The 12,500-nt window shown below is 44.6% G+C and overlaps 1 protein-coding gene across 1 annotated transcript in view; it reads left to right on the top strand.

The window, feature by feature from the left end:
• The window catches only part of LOC137885138 (tRNA (32-2'-O)-methyltransferase regulator THADA-like), a 78,412-nt gene that overhangs the window by 9,442 nt on the left and 56,470 nt on the right, over positions 1-12,500 (top strand). Inside the window, 5 exon segments of the mRNA XM_068727292.1 lie at positions 2,022-2,131; positions 6,518-6,650; positions 8,935-9,057; positions 9,181-9,303; positions 9,439-9,530. Of these exon segments, the coding sequence (XP_068583393.1) occupies positions 2,022-2,131; positions 6,518-6,650; positions 8,935-9,057; positions 9,181-9,303; positions 9,439-9,530 (581 nt within the window).

Here is a 12,500-nt window from a genome sequence, read left to right on the forward strand (position 1 = left end):
GAATACAATAAGTGCAACAAGCTAGTATGAAAACAATAAGTGGTGAGTGGAAGGCTCAGGGTAGCACTTCCTGAAGAGGTGGGTCTTCAGCCTGATGGAAGATGGGCAGCGACTCCGCTGTCCTGACGTCAGTGGGAAGTTAGAAAGCTTTGCTCTGACTTTCACTGGCTTCAGCCAATCTCAAGTTTAAACACATGATGTTTTATTCATAAAATGACTGTAGTTACATGTAATATTACGCGTCAACAAATCGACCTGATGCCGAACCAAGTCCAACAACTACAACCGGACCACAGCAGCTGAGAATGACGTTTGTTTATTGTGTAATAACAAAAATATCCTAACTTTCTATTGTCGGGTACCGTTTATACAACCAGAGCTCCCCGATGTTCCCCTGCAGCAGAGTGCTGTCTAACCCTGTCAGGGGAAGAAGTCTGCTATTTGGGTCACTGCCCCCCCGAGCCATACGTGTAATTACACTCGGGGAAACTTCTCTCTCCGCACATGGAAGCTTTTTTCTGGGAAACGGGCACGTTTGCAAACAGGAAGTTGACGTCTAAATAAAGTCCCCCCCCCCCCCCCCTTCCACCTCTCACCCTCCAGGAAGCTCGCTCGAGCCCTTTTTTTAACCAGTTACACAGCCGGGGGAACCTCAGGGAGGGACGCTTTAAATAGGCCAAGCCGCGGCCCGGCCCGGCCCGGCCCGGCTCGGCCCAGCTCGGCTACCGCAGCGGTCTGGGCCCCGGCAGCCACGGGGCCATCTAACAAGTGACTGTCGCTGCCATTTTTACCCCGGTGAGGTCAGGCCCTGTCCTGGGAGTCCACTCTGGCCACCGATGTGATAAGTCACTGGGGCCTGGCACCGCTGCGGTCCACTCAGTCCGTACTTTTGGTGTTTGAAGTCGAGTCCACGTCAGGTCTGCAGGGTCAGACGAGTTTATTGTCCAGTCATGTGGCCCAAAAAAAAAAAGGCAACTTTTTTTTGCTTTTTACACATTTTTACACGTTGGTTTTTTGTCCTGTTTCAGCACATTCTCCTGCTGCGTTCCTCTCGTGAACTCGTCTCCGTGCATCTCTGCGTGACATCAGCGTTTGTCTGCGGCCCCGAGTCTGTGTTAGTTTAGATGTTGTGTCTAACCCCACATCCCCTGAGGGGCTGTTTGGGATTTCTTTTCTCCCTATACGAACTGTTTCTTTTTATTTTGCATCAGGGCCTTGCCCCCCCCCCCCCCCCTGTGCCCTCCATGCCACCCCTGACTAAGCCGCGGCCCGGGCCGCCTCTGCGGTGGCGGGGCCGCCACAGCCTAAATGACAGGGCACCGAAAGCTCCGCGTCCGCCTCGCCCTGCCGCCTCACCTGCAACACACTCACCAGTTTACACACTCAGTTGTGTGTGTGTGTGTGTGTGTGTGTGTGTATATAGTTAGAATAATGTCACTAACACTATTACTAACTGGATGGTTTTACTGACGGTGGCCATTATGCGGATGTCTCAGCATCCTTATTTGAGCGCACTTGTCACGCCACCAACATGCCGCTCTCACGCTCGACATGCCCGACGCTCACTGGCTGAAAGCTGAAGTGGTGTCTCTATAAACAAGAGCGTGGCCGGTGTTGCAGCTTCACTTTTCGTGCCAAATAGAGAAAAGGCCACAGTGGGACTAGATGACGCAGTTCGCCTCCGAGTCTTTCACACACCCCGACTGCTTTGCTTTTAGTTGGAATTTTTTTTGAGACAATGAACCGCTTTCTGTCCAAATGACTAAGCTGCTCTGTGCCAGCATGTTTATGACCATGAATTGGAGGTGGAGGGTTCTGTTGGAACCCCCCCTTGCACACACACACACACACACACACACACACACACACACACACACACACACACACACACACACACACACACACACACACACACACACACACACACACACACACACATGTGCGTTCAGGCACCTAGACAGCAGTATTATTCTTGTTACAGTTCATTTGCTGATCTCCCCCCGTCTCTCTCTGTGTTCCAGGTGGAGGGGGTGGGCCTGTACTTCCGTCAGCAGCTCCTGCAGTCCCGTCACCGTGGCGCCTTTGAACTGGCTTATGTGGGCTTTGTGCGCCTCACCGACATGCTCTGCAGGTGTGTATTTTCTGTGTGTGTGTGTGTGTGTGTGTGTGTGTGTGTGTGTGTGTGTGTGTGTGTGTGTGTGTGTGTGTGTGTGTGTGTGTGTGTGTGTGTGTGTGTTCATGTTCGGGGGCAAAGGGCTGAAAGGTAATACTGCTGAATGGCCAAGGGCATTAGCTCCCATCATGACACGGAGTGTCAAGTGTGCCTTGTAATTAGCAAGCAGGCAAGTCCTCTCAGTATCACTGCGCAGGTATAATGTATTTAATTACATCAAGACTTGGTAATTGGTGTTATTCGTCATGTGGAGCCTTCTGGACGGCAAACGGACGACAGGAGGAAAAATGAACCTGCTGATCACAGAGACAATGTAAATGGTAGATGGTCTGTACTTCTATTGTGCTTTTCTAGTCGTCCGACCACTCGAAGCGCTTTAACACTACATGTCATCATTCACCCATTCACACCCATTCATACACCGATGCCACCTGTCCATCAGGACTAACTAACATTCACACACACTGTGGTCACAGCTACGGAAGCAACTTGGGGTTACGTGTTTTGCTCAAGGACACATCGGCATGGACTAGCAGAGCAGGGGATCAAACCGCCGATCCTCTGATTGAAGGACGACCCTGCTCTACCACTGAGCCACAGTCGCCCAATGTCTCAACAGTGCAAAAAATATGAAATGTTTTATTGACTTAATCAAAAAGCTGATAACATCTTATTTTTTCAAGAAATTCTAATACCTCATTTATTTTAAAGTAGCCTTTCAACATTTTGGGAAATGTGCTTATTCTCTGTCTTTCTGAGGGTGAGATGAGAAGATTGATTTCATTCTCATTTCTCCACTTGGTACAGAGACACTTAGCATAAAGACGGCTCGGCTGGTTGTCCAAAGTGAATAAATACACTTCCCGACAACTCCAAAGATCACTAAGCAACACACGCTATCTTATTTGTTCCAATCGGAAATGTAGAAATCATAATTTGTGATTTTAGGTCATTTTAGGAGTTACATGTTGGGACTATTTCTTGACAAAATAACAGGTTATCCGCCTGCATAGCACCTCTGCTCAGTGTCTTCAGCTGCAGTGCGGGTTGCCAGATATGTCACTGAACTCAAGTTTTAACTTATGTGTAATTTTCTATGCTTTTTTTTTTTTCTGGTAGTTTTTTTTTCTAATTTGGACAGAGCCAGGCGCCCTGTTTCCCCTTGTTTTCAGTCTTTGTGCTACGCTAAGCTAAGCTATCCGGCTGCTGGCTGTAGCTTCATATTTGTTGTACAGACAATAAAGGTCGATGTTGATAATCTTGGGAAGAAAGCAAATTGTTGAACTATTCCTTTAACTGCCAGTTATATTTATAACGGGGATAACATCTTTCAATTTTAAGACATCAACCTAATTATGTCAGTACTTAAAACGATTGCAGATTTATTGTGTTGTGTGTGGGAGCAAGTAATGGCCAAATATTACTAAAAAATACAAAAAACAAACAAACATTGAGGTGTAGTTTTATATTTCAAAGCACTTTCATGGCACATTAAAGAGTAATGGTAGTGGAAATAATCCTACTATTATCCTCCTGAGGGGAAGGAGTAAATCATAATTTTAATTCTGAACAACAATAAATAATTATTCCTCTCTTTCTGTAGCTCCATGTTTTCCTCATTGGCGTGTTGTGGAAGATGTCTTTGGCCCTGCGGCAGGTGACGAGCCTCAAAAACCGTCGCAGCAGTGTTGACTTTGAACCGCCCAGCGCCGAGCAGTTAGAACAAAACTCACTTGTTTTGTTCTTGTGCAGAAACCAGTCGCGCGGCGTGTTGTGTAATGAGGGCGACATTTTCGCGGTTGTGTGGAGGAACGCTGGGGTGTGTGTGTGTGTGTGGGTGTGGGTCTGGGTGTGTGTGGACGTGAGCGTTTGTTTTCAGGAGGGGAAGAGCAGTGCGCTGGGGTTATGGGGTGTTGATTGCGGGGTGCTTCACCGCGGCCTTTTGATGCTCTGCCTTGGGATCTGGCTCTGGTGTGTTCCACTGTGTTTGCACTCTCTCACTGTGTCTCTATGTCTCTCTTCATTTTCCCCCAATTAGACATTTCTTTTCCATCTCTCTTCACTTTCTCTTTTTTTTTTGCTCTCTCTTTAACTAACTGTCCTAACTCCCTGTTAGGACATGTGCATTTATATCTGGAATTGTTTACAGCAGTGTTTCCCAACCTTGTTTTGTCAGACTCTATTCAAACCATGTATCCATTACTTTTATCCAGCTATTTAAACCATTTATCCATTATATTTAGCTAACTATTTAAACCACTTATCCATTATATTTAGCTAACTATTTAAACCACTTATCTGCTACTTTTAGCTAACTATTTAAACCACTTATCCGCTACTTTTAGCTAACTATTTAAACCACTTATCCGTTACTTTTAGCTAACTATTTAAACCACTTATCCGCTACTTTTAGCTAACTATTTAAACCACTTATCCGCTACTTTTAGCTAACTATTTAAACCACTTATCCGCTACTTTTAGCTAACTATTTAAACCACTTATCCATTACTTTTAGCTAACTATTTAAAACACTTATTCATTACTTTTAGCTAACTATTTAAAACACTTATCCGTAACTTTTAGCTAACTATTTAAAACACTTATCCATTACTTTTAGCTAACTATTTAAACCACTTATCCATTACTTTTAGCTAACTATTTAAAACACTTATTCATTACTTTTAGCTAACTATTTAAAACACTTATCCGCTACTTTTAGCTAACTATTTAAACCACTTATCCATTACTTTAAGCTAACTATTTAAACCACTTATCCATTACTTTTAGCTAACTATTTAAACCACTTATCCATTACTTTTAGCTAACTATTTAAAACACTTATTCATTACTTTTAGCTAACTATTTAAAACACTTATCCGTAACTTTTAGCTAACTATTTAAAACACTTATCCATTACTTTTAGCTAACTATTTAAACCACTTATCCATTACTTTTAGCTAACTATTTGAACTCTTCTTACATTATTTTCAGCAAACTATTCTAACTTTACATCCTTAACTTTTAGCTATGTATTTACACCATTTACCCATGACCTTTAGCTAACAATTTAAACATTTTTATAAGCTACTTTCAGCTAGCTATGTTAACTATTCATCCATTACTTTTAGCTGTTTTAACTTCTCTGCTTGCTCACTTATTAATAGGTCACTTTGCTTAATTGCAGCAGTGATCGGGTGTCATACTTATTATGGGGATTTAAAAGAGAAATCAAATTGAGCTACTTCACAATCTTTCTACACAACTGCACTACCCCATGGGGTACAAGCACCCCTGGTTGGCTTACAGTACGTACTGCATGTATTTGTCAGTAAAGAAGTGTGTGAAGTGTGTGTGTCCCTGCCTTGTCAAGTGTGTGTGATGAAGTACTGGAGGGTGTGTGGCAGCGCAGCACCGTCTCTCTGTCCTCCACATGGGTTTGTTTTAATGTGTCCCCTCCGCTCCGCTGACTCTTGTTAAAACAGCTGCGTCTTACAGAACAGGGCAGAGCTGTTTCTTGTGGGTGTGTGCTCACCAGACCTGCCTCAGATCATATTCTTAGCATTTGTCTTGAAAACGCTCGGTGTACCCGATGCAGAAGAGGAACAGTGAGTGTGTCACAAGGTTGGAATGTCAGCCACTTTCAAATAGGTGGCTGTGACTTAATAACAATCTTTACAGTGAATGAGGTGATTGATGATCTTTGCAGCAACTAGTTTGTAGTATTTCAAAGCTAATCAAGTGCGCTAAAGTGTGATCCATAATTCATCCGAAACTCTCCGAACAATCATTTAAGACATTTGCTTGTGGCAGCCTTTGTATGGAAACCTACGTTAAATATGTTTGAAACAAACATGATTTGTAGTCACATTGTCTTGGTTTGGTGTCTCAGTGGACCGTTTTTAGTTTCTTGGGAGACTCGACTTGATTTATCGTATGGGATTAAAGTCATGCAGTGTGTGCTGTGTTTCCATCTTGAAAACATGCATACAAAAAACAGCTTATGGGGATATTAAAAATTGCAACTGACAACTCTGTGTATAGAACATGGTACATATTCAAAAGTGCACTAATGTATTGTGTTTCACAAAATAAAGGTTTTTAGCTGCTATCAAACTTGTATTAAATAAGTAGATATGTAACTGGAACCACTGTTTGTGATTTAATAGTGATTCATAAGATGTAATCATTTTTTAAATAGTTTCTTTGATGCAAGCATGTGTGTACAATTACTCACTCAAAAAGAGAAACCCCCTAATAGTGTGTGTGTGTGTGTGTGTGTGTGTGTGTGTGTGTGTGTGTGTGTGTGTGTGTGTGTGTGTGTGTGTGTGTGTGTGTGTGTGTAAGGAGTGGGAGTCCGGCCCTGCAGCAGCTTCCGGCCCGCTGGCTGTCTGAGGTTCTGGAGGAGGTGAAGTCCAGTGACCCGTCATCTAAGCTGTGTGCCACACGACGCAGCGCTGGGATACCTTTCTACATCCAGGTGTGTGAGCACGGCTTTCAACATGTCAGAACAGCAACCGAGCGTCCAGGACGTCTCCGCCATGTCCTGGGTTCCATTCCATCATCAGGACAACTGCATGTCATACATCTCTCTCTCTGTCTTTGTCTCTCTGTCTCTCTCTCTTTCTCTGTCGCTGTCTTTGTCTTTCTGTCTCTCTCTCTCTCTCTCTGTCGCTGTCTCTCTCTTTCTGTCTCTCTCTCTGTTTCTGTCTCTCTCTCTGTCGCTGTCTCTCTTTCTGTCTCTCTCTCTCTGTCGCTGTCTCTCTGTCGCTGTCTCTCTTTCTGTCTCTCTCTCTCTGTCGCTGTCTCTGTCTGTCTCTGTCTCTCTTTCTGTCTCCGTCTCTCGCTCTCTCTCTCTGTGTCTCTCTCTCTCTCTCTCTCTGTCTCTCTCTCTCTGTCTCTCTGTCTCTCTCTCTCTCTCTCTGTCTCTCTCTCTCTGTCTCTCTCTCTCTCTCTCTCTCTCTCTCTCTCTCTCTCTCTCTCTCTCTCTCTGTCGCTGTCTCTCTCTGTACAAGTAACCGTACAGCTGAAACGTCAGGAAATTATGGGGTGAAGTACAATAAAGAAGAAAGCTAAAAGTTGGAAAAAGTAAGAAATATGAAATATGGAAAATTTGGCAAAGATACAAATTCTACATTCTACACTGTCGACCGTCACATGAGGTTAACATCGGGTCACAATAAAGGTTCTGATATGGAATGTGCGTGGACATGCGGAGGGTTCCGCTTAGTGAATGGATGTTGAACCGCTCTCTGACGTTTAGTAACAGAACTCTTGTGTGTGTGTGTGTGGGATTTCTTGGGTTCCTGTTTACTCCAAAGTAGTGCAATCAGCAGTTCTTGGCATGCCGCTGGAGCACTCATGCTGGAAGAACATTTAGTTTCTTAATCCATCTGTCTTTTTTTTTTTTTTTTCCTCACTGACACAATCGCAACACGCGCACACACACACACACACACACACACACACACACACACACACACACTCTGTCCTTTGGTCGACCCCTCGAGTCACCGGCACACCTAATCTTTGACTAAACTCTCTCAACACTTGACTGACTCGGAGTCTGTTATGCGGCCGCAGCTCGCCTCCCCACTTCCTCTTGATTACTGATATTAAAACTAGACATGACAGAGTTCATGTTTTTATCACAGCGGTGATTTCAGAGCGGGGGCCGCTCTTTCTTGTGGTCACCGGTGGGAGTCGCACCGCTGCGCCGCTGACATCACCGACGCGTTTTTTTTGTGTGCCAGCCAGAACTCTAGTCTCAAATTTTTCTGATTTTGAAAAATAGTTCCTCCCGAATGTTAAACAGCACTACAGCTGAAGGTGAACATGTAGCAGCGTGAGCGAACAGAAACACGTTCGCGGGATTTAAGATGATGATGAAGGAGAAAGAGGGGAGAGCGGAGCGAGGCCGGGGGAGGAGCAGAAGGCGACACCTTGGCAGAGCGGAGAGGCTGCATTCTTTCACACAGAAAGACAAGAGTCAGATCCGGGAAGGCTGACTCCCGCGCTCGCCCTCATGCTGGTCTGCATCAACCTGGGACAGACTTCACAGAAACCGGGCTGGCCCTCCTCTTCCTGTCAATCTCCCCCCCCCCCCCACCTCCAAGAGTTCACAAGAGCCAGACTGTGCCGCCCCCTCCTCCATCCCTCCCAGACCGTGCTCCTAACCAGAACCCGGGCCAGACACACAGCTGGCTCCCATCAGCTCCCACAGTAAGATACCTCCTTCCTCACGCAGCAGCCAGTTGCCGTCACCTCCCCACTCCCACGTCCGTCCGTCCGTCCCCCCCCCCCCCCCCCCCCCCCCCCCTGAGCAAATGTTCATAATCTCACAATATGAACACCGGGATGGAATCCAGTCATGTCAAAACGCAATGCCTGCAGAAAGCTTCTGCTGTTATTGAAAAGGTGGGAAAACAACAAGAACGGGGAAAAAAAACCACACAAAACCATCCCGGCCTCAACCGCTGCCGAAAATGACATCATTTTTGTGGCTTGAGTCTACAAGTTTGGAAATGAAGAAGAAAGAAAAAAAAAAGAATCACACGAATCTGCGATGTAACTGTCAGCGGTCGAGATGCATCGTGGGTAAACATAGGCACCGGGAAGAAGAAGGCCTGGAATGAAAATCTTTCTGATGCAGTAAAAATCTAAATCCACAATAATGAAGTTAGTATCTCCGACATGTTTACGTGTTGTGACTTTCTTCTGAACCTTCTTTTTAAGCCTGTTGTGTTGTTTTTCTCTCTCCTCAGGCTCTGCTCTCCTCCGAGCCCAAGTCGTCCAGTTGCAGCCTGCTGAAAATGACCATGAGAGAGCTGATCGCTTTGGCCGTGCCCTCCGCCAGCAGGACCACGGACAGCTCCACCGTCCCTCAGGTTTGACCGCGAGTCCCACACCACAGTCACATCTCACCTGGGGGAAGCATTGCGCGTCTATGTTGCCGCTCTTAACGTGACTCTGCCGAATGGTTACAAGTTTCCCGTTGTGCGTCGCTGCAGGTCCACGGTCTGAACATCCTCCGGGCTCTGTACAGGGACACCCGTCTGGGGGAAAACGTCATTCCCTTCGTCTCGGACGGAATGCAGGCCGCCGTGCTGGGCTTCACCTCTCCTGTTTGGGCCGTGAGTTTGGAAGTTTTCTACCTTTTTGTTGTCGTCCGACTGATCAACAGTCGCACCGCTTTTACATCAATGAAGGTTTGACCACAAAGACTAAACGCATACACTCTCTCCCGGTCTTCTGTTTGTGTTTGCCAGGTGAGGAACTCCTCCACTCTTCTCTTCAGCACTCTGATCACGAGGATCTTCGGGGTGAAGAAGGGGAAGGACGAGCACTCGAAAAAGAACAGGTCTGCTGCTTCTCCCTCTCTCTAATGCCGCTCCGCTAATAAAGGTTTGCTCTAACTCTCTGCGTCAGGGCGGAATGAGATGCCTGCAGTTGGATGGAAAGTTAGTCAGTGGTTATCAGTCGTGTGTGTGTGCAGAAAAGGTCCAAAAGTCACAATTATTAGTTCAAAAAAAAAAAAAAGAAAGTTCTCAGCAACGAGCAAAAACTAAAATATCTAAGCTAAACTGTCCAGCAAAGAACGTAATAAATCTATAATGTAATAAATCTATATTTTCTGAATGTCAAGTTGTTCCAATTATAAATCAGCAATATATATATATATATATATACACAAATTAATTTAGATTTTTTTTAATTTTCCTTGAAATATTTAATTAAATTAAAATAAGTTGTGAAAGTATAAAAGGCCGTAGAACATTTTACAAGTACACGGTTTTTATTCCCAGACTCACTTTTGTCTCATAAGTTGTTAATAAGCAAATCCAAAAAAACCCTCAAACATTTCACATCAACACACCAAGACTTTAAGGAACACCGCAGACAAATCAGTGCTGTGATTCGGGATCAAAAACTCTTCGACATCTGGAGGGTTTTGCTCGTCAGTCTGGCAATAGAGCACCACATTTTGTTGCAGTACATCAGCACTCAGCAAAATGACCAAGAAAGCAAACGACTCGGAGGAGTCAAAGCCAAAGCAGAAGAAGCACGTGTACGACAGTGTTTGTTTTACACCAGCGGGGGTCACTGTCGTTACATCCCTCCGGCTAAAACGCAGGTCGCTCTCCTCTCAAACCCTCCGCTGATCGTTCCTCATGGAGATGCAGCGCTCCACTGCTGCTGATCCAGCAGTAAGGGAAGAACTCTGGAGGGAAAGAAAGAAGGAAAGGGCACTTTAAATTACAAACTTCTCACTCATTACAAAAGCACCTGTGACCCATGGATGCTGTATGGTATTGGGCAACAGTGGCTATACAAGTGTGTGTCATTAAAAGTACAATTACACTCATGCAGAACGCTACATGTCTGGTCTTACGAGGGCTGGACGTGTTTATTTGTTTATTACATTGTCTCGGGTACAAAATTGTACAAAGTTGCACAGTTTGGGAATATCGTTGGAACAGCATTCAGACCATTCGGCACGATGATCATTCAACTAACGATCTCAGAGATGAAACTTAATAATCTGCTGATGGATAATCAGTCGACAGTAAATCACAGTCAGTTCGTCATTGTTGCAGACGGACATTAAGGCTGATAAACCGGACTCCCTCTTCGTCGGCCGTGAGCTTTCGGTGTAAAATTTCACCTGAAATTCCTCAGTCGCAATCAGAAGCAAACACGGGTAATAAAATATCCTTACGCATTTTCAGGGCAAAAGTGTTGAGATTTACCAGAAACGCACAAAGCCTAAACCCACTAACCCACATGTCCACAATGATCTGCCTGTCATGTCGATCATCATTTCGTTTGAGGAGCCGTCGGCTCTCGTTTCGGTGGAGAAGGATTAAACCGCTCGGTCCACATGAGGTGGAGTTGTCCAAATGAACACAGTGTCTCAGTTTTACTTGGAAGGTTATCAGTTGTTTGACTGCTTTGCTGTCAAGGATTGTCTAGAAAAGTTACGGATTGTTGTTGAGGTTTCTGTGAAAGAGTCTTAAATTCTAACATTTCCCCAGCGCCCTGTCAAACAACCCTCCCAAGTATTTCCAGAGCTCGGTAATGAAAATGATAGCAAGTGCTCTTTCCACATGCATTTTATGACTTGCATTCATACTTAAATGCGGGATAGGCGGAGCTAAGCACAAATGCTGCAACAGGTTCCATAGGTTTATATAACCACCGATTATTGAACAAATACAATAAATTTGATGCTGCAGCATACGTGTTTTATTTGGTGGTATCAAAAGTGTATTGGCTCCCTTTCCTAGGTTTTCTTCTATTCTTTATTTGCACAAAAAATTGTTTCTAGACACTCAAGAAATGTCTGTTCCACATGTTGTGACATTGAAAGACATAGATAGACAGGAAGAAGCAACAAACACTGAAAACACTCAGCAAGTACAGTGTCTTCAGAGAGCTGCCATGAAACATTACAGAGCACAAGCATGCCGTGTGTTTTTCATTGCCATCAAAATTTAAATTTGTCCGATACTTTAGTGCGGGACCAAATACCTGCAGAACTGCTGACACTGAACAACCTCAGCTATAATTAGCCGTTTTTGCCATGCTAACGCGCTAAATGAAGATGGTGAACGTTCCGTCATGGCGTTAGCGTTTAGCTGATAGCACTGCTGTGCAGTAGAGCCTCGCTGAGCTGTTAGCATGTAGACGGTGGGGTAACTTATACCAGATTTCAGAAATATCCAAGCTTCTCAGCCGTAATTACGACTTGGTAGGTTGACCTGAGCGATATTTACATGTAACTCCGATATGACATGCCACATGATATGCTAATGCTAAGCTTAGCTAACCATGTCCCCGCTCCAGCGCCGTGTTTTATGTGAACTAGAATAGTGAACATGGTAAATATTGTACCTGCTAAATATCAGCATGTTCGCATTGATCACCTATTTGAATGGATCACAACTTTACTATATCGCAAAGTATCCTTGCATTCCTACATGCTAGCATTAGCGCCTATAAGTAGAACCGGTTAGCATGTAGACTCTTAGTCTTGTTAAATCTGTTAAGTCTCTGCTATTTAGAAATGTAAAGCTGCTTACATTGTACAGCCATAGACTGTATATAAGAGTAAGAAGTGAACGTAGACGCAACCCATTGGTTTGTGAACTGTTGTTATGAAGCCTCGAGTTTGGCATGTTGGCTGCCGCCATCTTGATTTTTTGCAACCAGTGAACGGAAGTGACCATATTTGGACTGCGTAGGAGACACTAGAGATGCCGACACCTGTCAATCGAAAGATAGCCCCGCCCTAAAGCATACCATGCTTTATGGTCTATTTGACTAAATG

This window comes from Cebidichthys violaceus, unplaced genomic scaffold, assembly GCF_023349555.1.
Source record: "Cebidichthys violaceus isolate CVI_PGR_0920_01 unplaced genomic scaffold, fCebVio1.0.p SCAF_10, whole genome shotgun sequence".
NCBI lineage: Eukaryota > Metazoa > Chordata > Actinopteri > Perciformes > Stichaeidae > Cebidichthys > Cebidichthys violaceus.